Source organism: Micropterus salmoides, unplaced genomic scaffold (assembly GCF_014851395.1).
Source record: "Micropterus salmoides isolate LMB-PRFRI ecotype aquatic unplaced genomic scaffold, ASM1485139v1 Ms_hic_scaffold_6, whole genome shotgun sequence".
Lineage (NCBI taxonomy): Eukaryota > Metazoa > Chordata > Actinopteri > Centrarchiformes > Centrarchidae > Micropterus > Micropterus salmoides.
Genome location: NW_024044348.1, coordinates 34,103,010 through 34,123,964, shown reverse-complemented (window position 1 = coordinate 34,123,964; position 20,955 = coordinate 34,103,010). Strand labels below are relative to the sequence as shown.

The following is a 20,955-nucleotide window of genomic DNA, read 5'->3' as shown; positions in this document are numbered from 1 at the left end:
TGACAGAGAGAGACAGACCAGAACCGGAAACTAGGTGATTTATCCTTAAAAAATAAAAGCATGGACCCTAAAGAAAGCTAGGAAACAGTATTGAGACGCACAGAAGAGTTTAGTCACTGAACTTCAGTCATAACTAAAACTTACAATATACATGTGGATCAGAGACTGCTTTCTTGATATGCTAAATCAAAGTGGCAAGTATCTAGCCTGTAAGCTATGTTCTCTAAACATTAAATGTAGACATTAATATAAATGAAACCAAAAGTGATGACAGCAGTGTTCACTAGAGCTGCAGCGATTAATCATATAATCTGTTACGGTAGTTGTCAGCTATTAAAGTATTTTGATAATCGATAAATCAATTTGAGGCATTTTATTGAAGAAAAATTATCTGATTCCAGCTTATTTTATGGTTTTATTACTCCTTCATGACAGTACTGAATATGTTTGGGTTGTGGACAAAACAAGACATTTGAGGAAGTCATCTTGGGCTTTGGGATTTTTCACAATTATTGGACATTTTATAGACTAAACAACTAACTGATTAATCGAGAAAATAATCGACAGTGAAAACAATCGTTAGTTGCAGCACTAGTGTACATTTAATTATATTAGACATCCTTTAGTTTAGGGATATTGGTTTATATTCCGAGGTGCCAGTCAGTCAACTTCTTTCAATACATTTCAGAAGAATTCACAAAGAAAAGCTTAACTTCCTGCCAATTTGAAAATTAAAATAGTTGAGTTTTCATAACGTTGGTAGTGAGCTATTCTATTTTTTTGGAAGAGCCACTGACCACTAGACCCCTATAGCAAAATCAAGAACAAGACTGAGGCCTTTTTTCATCACGTAACTGAGCTACAGTGTAGCTAGCACTTCATGGGCAAAATCCGTCCGTCATTAACCGCTTATCCTGCGTACAGGAGACACTCACACCTAAGGAGAATTTTAGAGACACCAATTAACCTAGCCTGCATGTCTTTGGACGGTGGGAGGAAGCCAGAGCACCGGGGGAGAACCCACGCAAACTCCACCCAGAAAGACCGGGGCAACCGGGGTTTGAACCCACGCCGTTCTTGCAGTGAGGCTACAGTGCTAACCACTGCACCACCGCGCCACCCTCATGGGCGAAATATGTCTGTATTTTACTTTCTTAATTAAGAGCAGAACTATCTAGTCTTCCCTTTATGCATTAGCCTGTTGAACCTGTCCATGTTTCGCCAGCATTATTAACAAGTTATATTTAGATAATAAATAAAATAACAATTAACTAATAACAAGACAAGATGTAAATAGAAACATTGTTTCACTAGTGCCTTTCTTTGAATGCCTTTATTCTGTCTTTTCACTCAATTTTTGTAATTTTTTGCTGCAACCGTTTACAGTCTATGATTGCAACAACTTTACCAGTGAGGTTTTAGTTAGAAGGACATGACCGGAAAAAGCGATGTGCTCATTGTGTCTACCTTGACGATGCTCATGACAAGCCACTCATTGGTGTAAGCAGCGCCCACGGCTTAAATGAGCCTCGTTCAGGAGCATTTCTTAGTTCAGACACGGACGGGGAGCAGACAGAGACGGTCTCTCCTCCTCCTCCTTAATCTTCCTCCATCTCTCTTTTTTCTCTCTCTGTCTCTCTCTGTCTCTCTCCGTCCATCACCCATCCATTTGCGTCTTTTGGATACTTAGCTCTCCTAGAGCGCTTTACTCTGCCTGGATCAGTCCATCCTCCACATGTCATCTCCACTGTGGTCCCACTGGAGGCTGTATATACAGTAATGATGCCTGGCTGAAGGGCTCGCAGCAGTGCTCATCTTCCAGCCAAACGCAGCGGGGTCGCCGACTGAAGAAGAGCTTTACTTCTTGAGGCTTGGCTCTGCGTAATGGATTTACTGTAGTCAGAGAAAAGTTGGATTTTGTAAAAAAAAAAAAAAAAAAAACCAGTGGACCCCTACAATGGACAGAATAGGAGGGCGTTTTTAGAAAGGTGCTGTTGGGTTGGAATCACACCGTGAGAGGAAATGCACAGAGGTGAGTTGGATACGAGCTGCCCGACCATCCCTGATGCGTCCATGAAGGTCCAGTGCCTTAGGCAAAAAGAATTGACAGTTTATTTTAAGACTGGATTAAATGTATTTTACTTTTTCTCATTCTAGCACAGTGTGTGTTTTTATCTGCGTGTGAAGCAAATAGGGTAGCATTAAATAACAAAATACTCACTATGGATCACTTTCAGAGCAGGTGAAAATGCCCTCATTATTTTTAAGGTTTTATTTCTCTTAAAATGATACAGCTAAAGCAATTAAATGCAAGCTGACTAATCTCTCTATTTGTGTCTAGTCTATTTGTCTTTAGTATCAACTTGCCCTCTTGTGACCGTTAATGACAAATAGTCCTGTTTTATTGCCCACATCCCTGATCGACATCGCCATTAACCACTGATTTATAATCGACCAATTCCAGTCCCATCATCTGTTGGTCTGCTTCCCATTGTCTAAGATTCAGCAAAAGCCAGACAGGTAGTTTGGTTAAGTCTGGTTGGTTCGAACCGTCCAGCGCCCAGTCAATTTAAAAATAAAAAAATAACTAAAATAGAAACGTTTCGTTAATCATCTGTTGGTTCTGGGCATTTCATAAAATAAAATGTATTATTTTACTCAAATGCTCCTACTTGCTGAACCAGAACCCCAGAGGTTTTCCTGGCAGGAGCCAGTTTGGGCACTGCGAGGTGTGCCTCCGTCCATACCAGCTTACGTGAGTGCAATATGATTGTGATTCATGATTAGAAGCAAAGGACAAATAGCCACCTATCTGAAATCCATAGCCTACAGGGGCTGAAAACAACCTGGAGCAGAGAGCATTAGGCCTAAGTGCTTCCAATAAGCGGACAGTTTAACTGTCCAAATGTATCTCACTGACATTCAAACATCTTGTCTGTCACAAAGAGTCTACTATATTCTCCACAGGAATGTGGCCACAAAAAGAAGCGAGTTTGGAGGTTTTAGTGGCAAATATGTGCCATATTTTTAAAAAACACCCTAAAACCATTTGTGTGAATAAAATATACTGCAGCTACTATTACTTAACACTACTTAGTACTATGCTAATAAATATACCATATCTCCTCCGTGGCGAACGAAACTCTCAAAAGTTCAGACCCAGACGCTGACGTCCGTTCACTTGATAGCCTGTGCGCGCGCTGCAGCTCAAGCGACTCCAGCTCCAGCCACCGTCTCGCGCCATCAACACCTGAGGCGCGCGCCGCGGCACACGGCTGCAAAATCTCTCGATGCGTTCAGTGAAGCGTTCCTGATGCTTTGGTGCTGGGAGCTTGCTGCAGTAGCTATGTGGTCAAACAGGTAAACTGTTGAGAGTTAATAGATGTTCCGTTTAGCTTAATTCCTATATTGTCTAATTAGGTATCAAGTGGCCACAGCTTACCTTTAGGCTTGTGAAACAGGTCTACCACAAAATGCGTCATTTTTTATTTTAACTGTAACAGACCATAACAATCTATGGACTTTACTGTACCTCCACCTTTGTGTTGCCTTACCTCATTAAGTATTAGCTTACTAATTATAGGTCTGTTGTTTGTTAGCCTATTTCCTTGAAATGTAGCCTATGTCATAGAGACCACCTTATTAAGGCAATGGTTCCGCTCTTATATCATTTCCAATCCGTCTGCAGGCCCTTGCAACAGAAGGTTTTGTTGGCCTCTGCTTTTTTTTTTGCGGGGGAATGTGTTGTCAGTTTCGTTCGAGAGAGAAAAAAACAGATTACGGCTTTAACTTTGCTTGTAAAGAGAAGTGAGAAGTGATGTAAAAATGAAATGACATGACCTAGAATCGGCTGAACCCGCGGTAATTTTTCCTCTCCTTCTTTAAAATGAACAGAGGTCAGATAAAACGCATATCAGAGGGATATCACGATGCCTTCAAATGCCAGAAGTATTTCCTCAAGGAACTTAGCTTCACATGAATGAACCAACTTGCAGTAAGCTGCATGTTGACGCTCTTTATAGTGGACTTAGTGAATAATAGATAGTAAGAGTGGTGCATTTTGTAAGATAGCCTATTGATTCTCTATAAACTGTTTCTATTCACAGATAATCATTTATCACCCTTTTTTCACACGTTTTGAAGTGACAATGGCTGCAGCTTTGTTACACTTGTGATGATAATGTTACAGAAGATGTTACAAATGCCTACACAAGTTATGCAACTTTTGCCTAATAAGTTCATTTAAATATGCATTAATGTTGCCACTGCTACTCTTTGGTTCATGACTGGTAAAACAACCCTTGCCAAAAACAATGTTTCGTACAGTGTCTGTTTTGTTAATATTTCTAATCAAAAGCCCTTGAAAGGATGAAAAGATTCCCAGCCTCACTGCGGGTAGCAGCACTTTACAGCGTTCCCTCTATCTATAAGATTTGGCTGGCTGGCTCATCGTGTAAAAAAAAGAAAAAGCTTTGTGAGAGCCTACAGCATCTTTCTGTTATTTGGTTTTTGAGTTTGGGTGGTCTGTTCTCCAAATGTGCCTGTGGTAGTTCTTACTCCCACCTACGATACTCTGTTGCAAGATAATGGAGATAGAAGTAATGAGGAAACAGGAGCCTGGGGGCCATGTGTATGCATGCATTTAAAAAGGAGTCCATTCAAACATGCATGCTCATTGGTGCGGTTGTGTTCACTGCTTATGTTAACCATGCGTTGTTCTTCATTAGACCCCCTTCCTCTCTCTCTCTTTCTCTCTCTCTCTCTCTCTGTCTCTCTCTCTGTCTTCCATCCTTCCTTCCTGGGTGCCATTATGCAACGTGCCAGGCTCATGCTCCCTCTCTAATTCGATGTGAGCGGGCCAAGCTATTATGAACTCAGTGGGGATCAGGTCTACAGCGGCTTATCAGAGCAAGACAGTGTCAGAAACTATAACATGCCTGCCCTTGGTGCAGATATCATTGTAATAAAAACATATTTCACCTATTGTGTGCAGCTGTACTCTGCCCGTGCCTGTCTTCTCATCAGTGCTGTAAGCCTTGGAGCTTGTAATCCATAAAGCTAGTGCTTTATGTTTCTGGTGCCTAGAGGCTGCAGATTAGCAGGTTAGAGTCTCACAGTTTTGGATGAGAGTTGATGGTTTAAAACTATCTTTTATGAACTACTACTTGCTGCTCCTGCGAGTACAACTACTGCTATTATTGCTGCTAGCCAATTCCCACTGTACAGCTACTGCTCTGCTACTTCTATTGCCATGACTACCTCCAATAATACGTCCACTACTTGCACTATTACTTCTAGTTTTTCCATTTTTCTTGCTGAAGTTAAGAAAGCTACCCTAAATCATGCATGTAACCACTCAGTATACATCATCATGCTTCTACAAGCACAACTTCTGCTAGCAATCAATGTACTTCTACTGCTACTTTCTTTCTGCAAGCATCTGTGGAATTAGAAAAACTTGATTAAAACATGCTTTAATTAATTGTCCGAAAATTACTATTTTGATAATCAATTAATCGTTTAAGTAATTTGTTTGGTTTTTTTTGGGGCAAAAATTACAAACGTGTATTGGTTTCAACTTCTCATTTGTTTTTATAATTTTCTGCTGTTCTTTGCCTTATGTGAGAGTAAACTTGAGAGACAGAAAAGGCCACTTAATGATGTTTTAGGAAAGATATATTTGCTATTTTCTGACATTTTATAGACAATTTTTTAGAGTGGAAGAAATGATATGTTGCAACCCTAGTTCGGTGTGATGAGCACTGGACTACAGAGCCAAAAAAAAATGAAGGAATGATAGCATTTTATAAATCTTGTCCCTCATTGAAAAGAAGATGCAGTCTGAGGGTTTGCATTTGCTTCATTAAAAGGAAGGCTGAGTATTACTGGTTACATTAATAAAATGTAACCATTTAATACACTTATAATAGCACAGGGGAACCCATTTGTCCCTAATGAGCTTGTCTGAAGTGTTTACCTCAGCAACTGCAGATACACCTTTTTCTTGAATTCTCAGTAATCTCTTTGTCTTGTAGCTCTATCATTTACAAGATGATTCATTGCTAAATGCCTCTGCCATATTTTTCCAGCTTTGCCCTTTCAAGAAAGCTTTTGTTCTGACAATGATATGATTATACGTTGAACACACACTATTTTGACTACATGCCTATTCTGAGATCATATGATTGTCTTTTCTCTCACAGCTCTCCTCCTCTTTTCTCAGCAATACGTTTTAAAATATACCAATTCAGTCAGGGATTTACTTAAACATTGTATTGATCTATATTTTACTCTCTATTCATCAAGGCCTGGTGAAATCAATACTGCAGCTGATCACACATACTTCTTCTGTGGCTGTTTACTGATTTCCATTTTTTTGTCGTTGTTGAACTCAACAAGATATAAATGTATTATTTATCTTTTTTGCAGCGTGGATACTCTTCTTTCTAATAGAAGAAGGTTTCGCTCTGGCACAGAGAACTCAAGGTAAGCTAGAACTCAAATCTTTTCTGTTCCATCAACATCGTTTCATCCATGTTGAAGCAGTCTGAAATAAGGAGGAATTAACTCTAGTTGTATAATAGGACCATGCTCCCTCTTATGCACTCCATGCACTCTCTCTGCCTTCCAATCATTCCCTCATTGATCCCCCGATTCAATCGCCTACTGTATGTGTTTGTCTGTTCTCTGCCTTTCTCCTTTAAGATTCAAGCAATCATGGCGGCCAGAGCCCTAACCAGAACGACTGTGGCACGTGGGTCCGCAACATCAATGGCGGAGTGTTCACATCGCCAAACTACCCCAACACCTACCCGCCCAATAAGGAGTGTGTTTACATCCTGGAAGGTAAAGCAGGGTCCTTTTTCCATCTGAATGTTTCATCTTCTGAGTTTTAATTGTTGTCATCCAAATAGCTAACACAGTTTCCTGTCTTTCAGCATATTGCCTCCTTCAGTGAATGTCATTAATTTGACTGACATTGTTTTATATAACCTCGCCCCTATCTGATTTTCTGTTCCTTCGCTAGTGGGCATTTTCTGAATGAGCCATCCTGAGTTTGTTTCACCCCACAGATATAACCCTTTGAAAATGATGGAGAGTGGCGCATTGTGGGTAGCCCCTGATTTCTGGCCTAATCAGAATAGTGCTGTGTTCATCTCTATTGGCAGAGTGTGCCAGGAGCCTCCGCTATTGAATGAGACATAAAAGAGATGAACATCTGCTACACAACTGAGCTTTGGTGGCGTATCACTGAATCGCAAACGTCCTTGTCAACGCTTTAGTGTTTACCAGAAATATCACATCCATCAGTAATTTGGTGGCCTGCCGCGCAGGAGACATAACGGAAAGCATCATTAGCAGCTATAGGAGATGGGGTCGGGGATATTGGTTGATGTGTTTTCATCCTAAATTGATGAACTGTTTGTCCATGAAGTTAATGTACAGTCTTTCATTCAGATGAGGTGTGTGCTTGGTACTTTTCTTGCTGTGATGGGGAATAGATTTTACACATGGCTCAAGGGCTCCCCCTGTGGACAAATCAAGCCCAGAACTGTTGTTGATGAATAAGCAGTGACTCCATCACTGGCAGCCTATACTTGTGTGTGCAGAAGTACATCGCAGAGGGTCTGAAAAGCGACAGATAGAACCTTTCATTTGCTATTATTTGGTCTTCAATGGCCTTAGTCATATTCATTTCCGAGACCCTGTGTTAAGCCTTGTTTTTCTGCCTCTGTTAGAGGCAAAGAGATGCTCACGTTTGGCATGAGTGCTAATCTGATAGCTTTGTAATCATAATTGGTGGTTAGTGGCTCATTGATTATGTCATATCCTGCAGTTCATAAGCTCAACAGATCGAGTGAATATACTTTCTGCTCTTTCTGTATCAAGCTGTGTCATTTGTGTGTGTGTGTGTGGACATGTGTTACTCATGTTGTGAAGACCTAAATCTGTTTACACAGTCTCATTTTGGAGACAAAACGCAAGTCCCCATTACATAAATCATTACCAGGGAATGAACACACAGGTAGCAGGAAGTGCAGGCATACAAGCTGCTCGTTCAAGCAGAAAGGGAGAACAGTCAGGCTAACATTCAAAGACATGAACATCGAATCTTCTGTCTTATTGTATTTCAGCTGCACACTGCGATATACACGTGTACGGCCCTTGACCTCACTCTTATATCTCTAATGGGGGGTGCTTGGCTTCTCCATGCCAGAGATGATTCATAGCCCCAGCTCCCACTCCAAGCATCCTTATTTAGTATGATTCATCTCTCAAAGCAGCCATGAAGTGCCATTTTCATATACTTCCTCTGTGGGTGTGTGCGTGGGGGGTCATTAAAGAGCTCTGTCCATTCAGTATATAGACATACTCTGGATTTGCATGACAGATGAACTTGTGAACTACGGTTCACACTTTGATTGCATTGCATGTGTATGCTACACAGAGTGTGTGATGCATGCTTACATATGTGAATATGCACCTTTGTGTTTATGTTTAAAAGAAAATGAGTGTTTCGCATGTTTTGTTGTCATGCTTTATTCTTGGATAGTTCATTGATGCAGACATTTGCTTATAATGCTGTTTACCACAATTGGATAAAGTCTGGGTGAACTAATTAGGTTAATCATAACATATTTTTTAAACTGTAATTGTCCGTTGTGCTGTTTTGAGAGAGCATCTCGACAGAAAATTGCTTGGTAGTAAAGGCAGGGCAGGTATTTCATTTGCTTAGTGAAAGTCAGCTATATCTGAGCGACAAAAAGCCATCACAGATAGATAAGACCATCTATTTGACATATTCCTTGCCTGAAAAGGGCTTTAGTTAACTATTTACCCTTCACCTAAGTCTGAGCCAACTTCTAAAATGTTTCCTCATTTTCCATTCAACTGATGGGTTAGAATAAACTTTAAAATCCAGATTTATTCATATTTCATTCTGCTTTTAATTTATGCTTTAGAAAACCAGATTTTTCTTTGTCCCACAAAAGCAAGATTACATTTTATTCCTTTCATGGATTTACCCTTTTTGTTTCCTTTCTCTCCCCACTTGCTTGTTTACCAAAGCTCTCCCTAGACAAAGGATTCAGCTTGCTTTTGATAAGAATTACTACATTGAGCCATCATTCGAGTGCCGCTTCGATCACATCGAAATCCGTGATGGGCCATTTGGCTTCTCGCCGCTCATTGATCGCTTCTGTGGGGGAAAGAACCCGGGCCTGGTTACATCGACGGGGCGTTTCATGTGGATCAAGTTCACCAGTGACGAGGAGCTGGAAGGCCTTGGTTTCCGCATTAAATACACCTTCATTGCTGGTAGGGACACCTAAACTGTATATTTGCAGACTCCACAATACAGCTTGAGGCTATTTAATCAAATTTTTGTACATGTCAAAGGTTTTGGGTTTTGGGATCTGGTTAGTTTGCTTTTTCAAAGTTCCTCGAAAACATAGGGAGAATCTGATCTCAGTGTGACAGAAAAGATACCATTCTTCCCTAAATCATATTTTTTCTGCATTGCTCATATTGTTTTTGTTCACAAATGTCCACAGATAGCCCACAGGGTCTCCAATTTTCCAAACATTATCTTCACCTTCTTTCCTTCACTTTCTGGCTCTCTTAGCAGACACACGTCCAACATCAGAGCATCTTGAATCTAAACCTAATATTCCTAGAAGTCAGTGTCTCCCATCAGGCGACAGATATTAGCGTCAAACAGACCCATTCCTGCTTTATCTGGCCTGCCTTAATGGGATCTTATCTTGTGTTCTCTGCTCACTTATTTCTGCTGTGTGGATTGAGAGTAATGTGCCTCCCAAATCTTATCATTTCAGACCCCGATTTCCATCTGCACGTGGGTGGACTGCTAAACCCCATCCCAGGTAAGCTCTTCAGTATTTTGCCGGTTGCGTTCGATCCTTTTTGAAGAGCTCTTCTGTGCTCAGAAGCTTACTGGAGGTTATCTCTGCCTCTGACGTGAATGCTGAACATGCAAATGTACCTTGACAAGCACACAATTGCACACGAAATGAAAGGATGTACGTACACAAATATGCACAAATGTAAACACATGAAGGAACACACACCTCTTTTATCCTGCTCTTTCCTCCTTTGTCTTTCTGCCTTCATTCCTCTGTCTTCTTATTGTCCTTTATCCTAATCCGCTGTGCTCACTTCACTTCCACCTTAAATCCTTTACTTTTTAAAATAAAATTCTTCATCTGTCTTTCTTTCTGTCTCTCATTCCCACACTTTTTCCTCTTTATCTTCTCTTTGTTTTCTCTCTCTCTCTCGGTTTCTCCACTATTTTTTTTTCTTTCTCGCTTCTCTCGTGTACCTCTTGCCTTCTCTGTCGTTTACCCCTCTCTTTCTTTTCCGTCTTACCTCTCCTCCACATTTCCTCTGACTCTTTACAGACTGTCAGTTTGAATTCGGCGGATGGGATGGGGTTATTCGCTCGAGTCAGGTGGAGGAGGAGGAGAAAGTGAAACCTGGTGATGCTTTGGACTGTATCTGGACCATCAGGGCTCCTCCTCAGTCCAAGGTCAGTACAGGGGACCATATTAGTAATCAGGAATGAGGACATGTGTTGCTTCTATCGTACGATCTAGGGTCTCGTCTATGCTTATTTTTAAAATACATGACAAATGCTAACCTTAACTAACTTAGCAGTAAGTTTTAAGTAGTTATGAAATAAAATATCCTGTAAGTATGCTCTCGTTTATGTTCAACCATTTCACTACCCTTGAAGACACTGAAATATTTTGTTGCACACCCTTCTGAATGCACTGTAAAAGCTGTAAGGCTCTGCTCACACCCCAGCTCAGAATGTTTATTTCAGTAATAATGCTGATGTTTTCAAATGGCAAAAAACTGGATGGAGTAGCTGTATTTTTCAACATGACAAGCCATATAAAATCTCATCTCACTGGTGATGCTTGCAATCTATTCCAGAGTAGATATGAAAAGAAAAATAATCTGAGGAGAAATAATGATGCTCTGAATACAAACAAGTGAAAGCACAGCTCAGAATTTCTGAATAGTCAATTCTAAAAATTAGCCTGTGCACTCATCATCATTTTGTTGAGTCTGTTCCCGCTTTATGACAGTAGAGTTGCTCCGGCACTTAACCTTGACAGTGTGCTCCATGTTAACTTTAGAATTAGTTTTACATTCTCTTTTATATGATGCCAGTACATGATCAACATGGGTAATTTGTTCGCCACTGTGAACTAATTTGCTCTGGATTCAGGGATCCTTCAGGTCAAAACATCTCCTATCATTTCCTTTTGTGTCATTGGCAAATAACATTCTGACCTGCTCTGTTGCAAAGAAAGTAATTATGTATTCAAGCAACTGGGCAGATGTATATCCAATAGGCGATTTGAGGGGGGAAGCCATCTCCATTGTTAACAAAATGACCAAAATGCATCCCTTTTGTTAACCTGCCATCCCCACTCTTCATCTCCTAATAACAGAGAAAGTGCAGGGGCAGAGGTGTTGTTTAGTTGAATATGTTATTCTAGTCTGCTTGACTCATTGATCGTTTAACTAACTTAGCTTTGTGCAAGCTATATACCTATGATTATAAATATTCTGTACAAATGCTTATAGTAGCAAATCCTCCAGTTGTCATGACTGTATTGTGATTGTGATGTAAAACATTGTAGGTACGAGCAGTGCAGACACAAAAAAAGCAATGCAGATTTATAAAATACTTGGAGATTCATAGGTACATTTTAAAGCCAAGAGTGAAAGTCCAGTGATGTGTTCTGCTAAGTTCTGATACTTATAAGTGGATTTGGAAAATCCCATTGAAGTACATCGCTAGCCCGGCTAGCCTTGGTTCATAGCTGCTCTGCTTCTCCTTCATGACTAAATGAGTCATCAGCACTCTCCTATGCTACTCACTGGCCACAATATACTGACACACACACACTTGCACTCAGAAATTCATGCACATCTAATTAAGTATAAAAGAGCAGAGGCAGACATACAGTCACACGTTACATAATATACTGTCACATAGAGTACTGTTAGCAATAACTCATGCACATGATACACTAATATGTATGCAAAGTAATATTTGTATACACATGTAATATGCATATATGTGTAAACATTCACGCATGACTCACACATGCACTGCCTAACTTCTCTCTCTCTCTCTCTCTCTCACACACACGCACGCAGATTAGTCCCCACAGTCATTTCACTGGCCGTGCATGTGCAGTGTGAGGCAGCAGTGAAGAGGATTTGAATTTAGCAGCTGCACTGAGTTGCCTAGCCAGATATTAGCTCAGCGAAGCAGAAGGAACAGAGCAGCACACTAAGCAGCAGTATAAGAGCACCTACTCTACTTCTGCATGGTTACAGGTGCCTGTGTGCTAAATGTGCTGAAGATTCATCCAAGTTGTTGTCCCCCTGTAGCCAAGATCTTATTGTGACAATACTGCGGATTTGACTTATTCGCATATTTTCTTTTGTAATTACTTGCACTGATGATGGCTGAATTTCATGTAGCTCTGTCAGTTTCAGGGTCCTGCATTGTGCATGCTGTCTCACTGTCAAGGCTAACTTGAAAAGAACGGAGCCATCGTTAATCTTATTAGCAATAAATTATTAACATTAATTAAAAGCATTAATAACAACTCAATCTGTTGAAGTAATTGAACATGCGTGCTTGCTAACTGGCTTATAATTAATGGTATTACTTAATACCTGTGCTTTATCCTTCTATAGCAAGTTAAGATATTTGCTGAGTGATATGGTATATTTGGGATTTCCCAGTGTTATTTACTGCTTTGTTAGCTGATCACAGCTTCTTGGTGGAAAACGTGGAAATGTCCACCTTTATAAGATGAAAGGAACCATCCGAGCACACCACTTGTTTTGCACTCTAGCTAGACTCTCTCGTGTGGGGAGGAGGTGCAGGTTCAGCTCACTAGCCTTCAATTCCTGTTGCATTTTCTGACTTAAGACACACCAAGGAGAAAGGAGGAGTGTGAGTGAGACAGAGCACCATAACAGATATTTTCAAAAAATTTCTTTTCTAAGTAGCCAGTTATCACTATATGAATAATGCCTGCTTATATTCGCTTTGTTATTGGCATGTGAGGTGCATGTTGGTACATCATTCGTACCCATTTACCGAGCATTAGTGATATCGGTGAGGTGAGGTGCCTGCACAGAATCAAAAGATACTAAGAAGACAGAACCCACCCCAGCCACAGTCTGTTCACCCTGCTGCTATCTGGCAAGAGGTACAGAAGTTTCTGCTGTCACACCACCAGAGGGCACAGCAGCTTCTTCCTCCAGGCAATAAGACTCCTAAATTCATTCATAGCATAAGGGGAACTACAAACTGCATCTCATTTTACAACCCTGTTTTGTGCTCTGATGACAGGTGGGCAGGGTTATCTTCAAATATTTTCAATTCTATTCCTTGTCTAGGTCTGAATGTTTGTTTTAGATATATTTACTTTTCTGATTTAATACATTTTCATGTATTTGCCTACATAAAATGGACAGTTGCTGATTATGAGTCGTCATAAAGTGAAACTAAGTCTTGCCTTGGAGATTGATTTGCATTTCCTGTGTATCTGCAGATCTACCTGCGCTTCTTGGAGTACCAGATGGAACACTCTAATGAGTGCAAGAAGAACTTTGTGGCCGTGTATGATGGCAGCAGTGCCATTGAGAACCTCAAGGCCAAGTTCTGTAGCACCGTGGCCAATGACGTGATGCTGGATAATGGTGTGGGAGTTGTGCGAATGTGGGCTGATGAGAAAAGCCGACTCAGCCGGTTCCGCATGCTCTTCACCTCATTTGTTGACCGTAAGTGCCAGTCTGCTTGACAACATAACTCGTCCTGGACTCTGTTTTTCCATCTTTTTCCATAATTTTTGTTGAATTGTGTCATGGGTACGTCTTGCCATGGTGATATATATTTCATTCAAGCCCTTCTTTCACAGGCTTGACGCTATACTAATGCTTTGCACTTCAATATTTCCTTTTTGTGGCTCTCTGTAGCTCTGTCTTCACTTAATACAACAACAACAACAGGAGGAGCTACATTTCTTGAGTTCCTCTTTGGTTTCAAACTTGTTGGTTATGTCAGACTGATTGGTTATGAAATATTTGTTTATGTGTTTTGCCTCTATTACATTCAAAATTATTATGAAGACGCAAGAATGAAACATGTGGCCCAGGTCAAAAATATTCCGGTTTAGCTTTACTATTTATTCAAATACATCAAGTGAGAGAGGTAGATTCATGTCCTTGTTGTAGTTTGGTCTGAATATGTTTAGAGGTTTGGAGATAACTGAAAAACAAAACTAATTTCCACTCTCCCATGTCATTACTTTACTGTTAACAGTGACAACCTAGTCCCCCCCACACAGAAAGCGACACAAAAACTGTTGATTTATGAGGCCCTGCATTCAGCCGGCATCAGTAAACACTAACAGAGACTGAAGTGTCATTTCAGCAAGGAAAGCTAATTACACTGCACCATGTTTTGAGCATAGATATGAGAAAACCAATTATTTACTCCAGCATTTGTAAATAACTGAAAGAATCAAATCATCTTGATATGCATGCCACAGCATGATACTGTGCTTATTATAGGTCACTTACAACAGGAAAATAGGAATTTATCTATTTTGGTGAGAAGAAAGGTTGAGTAGGGTTAATTAATCTACTGGAAGTAATTGTACATTAAGCGTCATCATTTTTGAAGGACAAGAAACTTCCAAACAGATGCCATTAAAGGTTGCACATAAAGTAGCAGGAATTGCCATGCAGGAAACAATTTTTCTCTTAGCACACCGTAATATTTTCATTAAATGCCTGAATAGACTGAGATATTAATTGCCACATTCTCCTGCACACTTCCCAAACCCTGGGTGAATGCTAATGTTATTTTCATCAGCAAACCATAACCATTCAGAACTTAATAGCCTTTTAAATTCAGTAAGGGTGGATTTTTTTTTACTAGGAGAGTCCTTAAGACCATTTGGATCCTCATTAATTCTGATCACACAGTTCATCTCAGAGAAGCCTGAAGTCTCTTGAATAACTCCCAAACTTTATTTGGTCAGCGTTAGTGGCTGAAGTTTACTTGGAGGTCAGAGGGAACCATTAATCTCTGTCACTCAGAGAACAAGATGAGTTTTGCCTTTTGCACTCCATCATCCTTAATGTGCTCTAATCTTCCAACACGTAAACCAGATATATTAAAACATTGCCACATACACTCACACACACAGTACATATATTCAGACATGTGTGTGTGTGTGTGTGTGTGTGTGTGTGTGTGTGTGTGTGTAAAGGAAGTGACCACAGTGTCAGGGGGACGACCCCGTCTACAGGCTCATTGGGAGATGGATGGGGTGGACACACACTATTTCATACACACCCTTACACATACATATACAGTGCAAGTCCCTGTGTCCAAATGATTTAACCCTGAGGCAGGGGAAGCATGCAAGGATAAAGAAGTGGGTGCTCAGAGCTCTAATCAGAGTGGACCTCGGAGTGGCGGTGAAGCTGGTGGAGCGGCCCACAGCCTGTTTCAGCTGTGATAAAGACTCAGAGAGTGTGTCTGCGGTTGCTAACGCCTGTGCATATAAAAAAAAAAACAGAGGTGGAAAATTGTTGTCAGAGGGTCTGGAAAAGGTCAGTTCAGAGGTGTGAACTAGCCATAAGAGACAGATTGAATATTATACTGTATAATGTGTGCATCATGGTGTGGAACAACATTTGTCTGTGTGCAACCCTGAGGTTGTTGTGCTGTAAAGGCATTCTCTGGCGATGATGCTCTGATAAAGAAAGACAGGACAGACCTTTTGTGGCAGAGAGGTGGTCGTGCAGCTCAATTTCCTGTTGTCGCATTACCTTGAAGTTGCTTGACATCCTCCTGCATCTATTCTTTGTGTATTTTTGCAGTCTTTGATAGCTTTGATAAATTCACCTGTTATATATGAGGTCTGTGGTTGATTCTTGTAGCCTCCAATATAACAAAGCAGAAAAATAACTATCAGACACAAAAGTGTTAATGATCAATTGGATTTTTTGCTTGCTTGCTACACAATTGTTTAAGCCTGATAAAAGAAAAGCACGCTGTAGGACGCACTGCTTTTCAACCAACAAACTTCCAGGTTCCATATCAAAACTCAGGCATCTGCATCTTCCCTCAGCCTTGCAGCTCTACTTTCTTACTGGCAGTGCATCGATCTCCTGAGCCCAGCAGCCAGCATCAATTACTAGTCATCTCTGTCTCTGCCATCGCAGCCTTGATACGCTAACAGTCACTTTAATGTGGAGTGTCTCACGGCACATGCCTGACCATCTGCACCCTGTGATGGCCCGGAGCCATTTCTGCCACCGCATCCCCTTGCCTGTCTTTTCATCTTCTCCATACTCTTCTTCCATGCCCACTCCAAGTCCAACTATCCACTGTTCCAGCTCCTCTCCCCCTCTTTCTCCTGCTTCCCAGACTCTCTTGATATGAAGGCTGCAGCTCAGTGAAGCTGCCATCTCCTCCCCTCATCACCCCCCGATGTTGCGTCTGCAGGAAATGATGATGTATGGCCTTGTGCGGACTGTCTCCATTTAGACCTCTAGTGTTTCAAGAAATATATATAAATATACATATATTTTATTATGTGCATCTAGAAATGATCGATCTTTTATTGTTGTTATTGTTTAATTGTTATTATCATCAAAGTAGCTTCTAGTCCTTTTCACAGTGTAGTCATCTTTTGCTCCGCACTGTTAAACAGCTTTTTTCCTGTTGTTGTTTTCTAAATTCCATTATCTCTGTGCATTGTCTTTTGCCCGCAGCCCCCTGTTCAGCCAATACATTCTTCTGCCACAGCAACATGTGTATTAACAACTCCTTGGTGTGCAATGGGGTTCAGAACTGTGTCTACCCATGGGATGAAAACCACTGCAAAGGTGATTGTCTTCTTTCTCCCAGCTATTCACAACTGAGTTTATTATGGTTAATTTATTTGTGCAGGACTTTCAGGGTTGGTATTCTGTTTTTCTTATGTTCTTATTTTCATTAGCATCTTTATTTTTCTTATTCTCCCCCCTCCAGAGAAGGGGCCTAAGGGGCTTTTTCATCAGATCACTAAGACCCATGGCACTGTCATTGGTGTGTCATCAGGCATAGTTCTGGTTCTTCTTATCATCTCCATCCTGGTCCAGATGAAGCAGCCAAGGAAAAAGGTAACTCGTCCTTTGTACTTGGCCTAGCCAGAGAAGAAGGGACACATAATTGAAAGTGATGCAGGCACATGTGTATTTCGTTGATAATCCATCAATGATCAATATATAGCACCAAAATTTAAGAAATGCAAGATATGTGCAACATACAGGCTGTCTTAAAAGCTTGTTTGTGGATGGAAATTGCCTTTCACTACTTTCCTCCCACCACCTTTTTAAACTTTAAATCTTAAAGCCCCTGAAAACTTGATTTCACATCAAAAGTATTAAGTAATGTGACACTCACAGTAAGAAAATCACCAACAAAAACACAAATAAAGAAGTTTGGCAAATACTGAGGACCCCCTCACGCATAGTAAGAAGCTAAGAAAATAGGTTTTCAGGGCCTTTAAAGTTTTCAGTTTTTTAAGAGGGTTGTCTTGACATACTGTATACTCATGTAGGTGTGAAATTTAACTCTCTGAATTGATCTTTTTTTTTTTAAGGTTGTAGCCCGCCGGCCTGGAGTTTTCAACAAATCAGGCTTCCAGGAGGTCTTCGACCCGCCCCACTACGAGCTATTCTCTCTACGTGACAAGGAGATGTCGTCAGATTTAGCCGACCTGTCTGAGGAAATGGACAGTTTTCACAAGCTGCGGCGTTCCTCCACCATGTCCCGTTGTGTCCACGAGCATCACTGCGGCTCACAAGCCTCAGTGGCAACTGCCGGCGGCAGTATGAAACACAGCCGCACCACCTTGAGCTCCATGGAGCTGTCCTACCATAACGACTTCTCCAAGCCACCACCCATGAAGACTTTTAACTCCACGGCCAGCTACAAGAAGAGCTGCTACGGCTACAAGCAGCATTCACAGACTCATGACTGCGACCAGCAGGTCATTGAGGACCGCGTCACAGAGGAGATACCATGTGAGATTTATGGGCGTGGTGGAGGAGGGGCCACAGGTGGAGGAGCAATGGGAGGAGGCGGAGCTTCAGGGATTGCAGGAGGAGGGATTGGAGGAGCAGTGGGAATAACAGGAGGAGTGGCGATGGCAGGGGGAATGGGTATGGCGGGGCCTAGTGGCATTGCTGGAGGTATCGGTGGTGGGATGACAGGAGCCTGCGGAACCCTGAGTATCCGCGGCAACAGCGCTCGTAACAGTACCAGCATGGTTGACCCACAACAGCGTTCCATGTCCATGGACTTCTAGATGGTGAAAGGAGGAAGAAAAGGAGAAAGGGAGTGCAGAAAGAGCTGGTATTTCACTCACTGACAGAAGAGAAGGAAGAAGAGAAGACAGGAGAGTTACAATAATTTTCAATTGATCATTCCTCTCTGCTTTTGCTTTCAAAGCAGCAGTTAACTCTTACGGATCTTCTCCTCTCAAAGTCTTGTCTGAAAGTTTGGGAAATTAACAGACAAGGAATAAAAAGAAAGAAACAGGAAACTTGATTCTATTCTTCAGGATTCTAATGGATTTTGAGGGAGGATGGAGACATCATGTCTCTCCTCCAGTCTTATACTCATTTAATCTCTCCTTTTCATAAGCCACACATAAGAAGAGAGTTCTCGCATGCAGACCCAGACTCTGGCAGCCTAGAAGACCAGGTAACCAGTCAGAAACAGGCAGAGAAAGACAAAGACACGTCCTAGACTGAGTTTTTACATGTATTCATCTGCCATGCACAGATATATGATATATAGTGCGTCTTCTAATAATTTGAGTCTTTATTTTTGTCAGTGTACTGTACTGTTAAAACCAGTATATATCCAGCCTCATGATGATGCTTGGCTTTTAACTCTTTAATCTTTTTCAAATGTTGCTGAGATGCTTTTATGAAGATGACTTACTGTATCCATGACACGTGGTGTTGATGATGATGAGGATGAAGTGTTGATGAAGTTGCTGTTGTTGATGATCAGAAATATGATGCTGATGACAATGATGTGATATTACTATAATAATTATGTAGTTTTCGTGGTTACCTCGCACATACACAGAGGTACAGGTTCAGTTTCTCCTCAGGAAGAGCACATGAAGAGACTGTCTTATTTTGATAAGAAATTGGGTGAAAAAAAGTCTATTTCTGCTCTGTGAGCTTTATAGCACATGGGCATTAAGGCTATGAGTAATCATTTATGGGATATGAAAAGTTTGGTTTCAAGACCTGGACTGAATCGAAAAAGCATCCATCCTACTTCTAAACCCTCCCCCTCTTACCAGGAGAAAAAAGTAATTTTTCAGTTTCCCCATGAACTGAGTGTGTAACACAAGCACAACCTGTTTCCCTAAAGAGACAGACATGTAGCCTATATGGTTCTCATTTATGATTTTAACCACTGATTGTATAATTTCATTCTGTTGAATTAAATGAGAGCGTACTCACCTCCCTGTGTGAGCTTTTTTTTTTCACCGTGACCAAGAAAGATGAAAATGGCACCGCCCACAGGCTGGAGATGTTGCAACAAGGTAAGACACACACACTAATAATAAATACAATAATAAACAGCCTAGGCAAGGTGTTTGGCTTTGCTGAGATAAATATTTACATGCAAAAATGCTTTAAGCATAATTAATTTGCTGCATAATTAATTGTGAGAACCATAAGATGTAGTTTCGGGTTGAATATACAGGAATTAAGGCTAATTAATTCCAACTGTTGTGATATGATCAGTTCAGCTTAAAATATTACTAAACAAAATGCATAAAGATAGTATATATATAAACACGTTTAATGAATCTCTGAATAATGAATTTCACTCGCTCTCATAGGCCCACATCTTACACTCACGCTTTCCCTTGCTGTCATGATGCATTTGTCCTGTCTGATGCTCAAGGCACCCTTTTAAAATATATTTCCTTCAGATACTCATGGCCACATGCATTAGGCTGTGGTGATGTGGTCCTGTATGACATAAATGCATGTAGTCATGGCAGCATTAAGGTAGTGCAGACGTATGATAATATATGCTGTCAGATGCTGCTGAGCAGCAGACGTTACTGGTTTCTCATAAGTCTCAGAAATCACTTATAATTAAAATAACTGAGCATTACACCAACAAACAATTTGAATTGTTGAATCCACACAGTTATTCATTACTCAATAACTACTCACGCCTGTTAGAACTAAGGTATTATTTATGTGAACAAGTGACACAATTAGCTGTAAATTTCATAATAACATACAGTGGGATTTATTTGCACTTAAAACATTATCATTGCTGTGTATTTTTACAGAAACTAGCATCACAGAGAAACACATGAACATCTCTCAGAGCCTCTGCAGTAGAAAATGCAGCCCCATCTGTAGACATTGTTTTATCTGCAGATAGAAACCTACATGAAGAGCCAAACAACAGTTTGTAAATGAAGCACTGTTTTTCTACACAGTGTGACAGTTGATATGTACAACAATATTTGGATGAGTCAGGTAGATAATGATTGTTAGGTTGAATGTAAATACATTCCCAAGAGTCAATACATGACAATATCTGATAAATAAGACGTGAGCGCTCCTTTAAAGATATAAAACATTTTAAAATTATGGACATTATCACAAAATGTAGTTTTGTGAAGGCAGAACACGAGCTCATGAGATATTAACAGTTGCTTTGTGTAAAGTATAATCTAGATATCTTTTGTCAAATGAATATTATTCTTAACTGAAGAAGTAGGACATGCTAGCAGAGGAAAAATATTTAATTTTTCTTATTACAAGTCACTCTACTAGTTTGAA

The 20,955-nt window shown here is 40.6% G+C and overlaps 1 protein-coding gene across 1 annotated transcript; it reads left to right on the top strand.

Moving 5' to 3' along the window:
• Positions 1–1,327: 1,327 nt before the first annotated feature.
• Positions 1,328–19,606, top strand: LOC119890290 (neuropilin and tolloid-like protein 2). Its single transcript, XM_038701482.1, has 10 exons — positions 1,328–2,032; positions 6,430–6,486; positions 6,706–6,846; positions 9,070–9,318; positions 9,837–9,884; positions 10,419–10,546; positions 13,611–13,839; positions 16,849–16,962; positions 17,108–17,238; positions 17,721–19,606. The coding sequence occupies exons 1-10, from the start codon at positions 2,023–2,025 to the stop codon at positions 18,426–18,428; spliced, it is 1,815 nt and encodes a 604-aa protein (XP_038557410.1). The 5' UTR covers positions 1,328–2,022; the 3' UTR covers positions 18,429–19,606.
• The last annotated feature ends 1,349 nt before the right edge of the window (positions 19,607–20,955 follow it).

Bases quoted from the DNA above. Each gene is read 5' to 3' on its own strand.
- LOC119890290 (XM_038701482.1), top strand. The intron at 10,547-13,610 runs GTCAGTACAGGG...GTGTATCTGCAG, and splicing joins GGGCTCCTCCTCAGTCCAAG to ATCTACCTGCGCTTCTTGGA. The intron at 17,239-17,720 runs GTAACTCGTCCT...TTTTTTTTTAAG, and splicing joins TGAAGCAGCCAAGGAAAAAG to GTTGTAGCCCGCCGGCCTGG.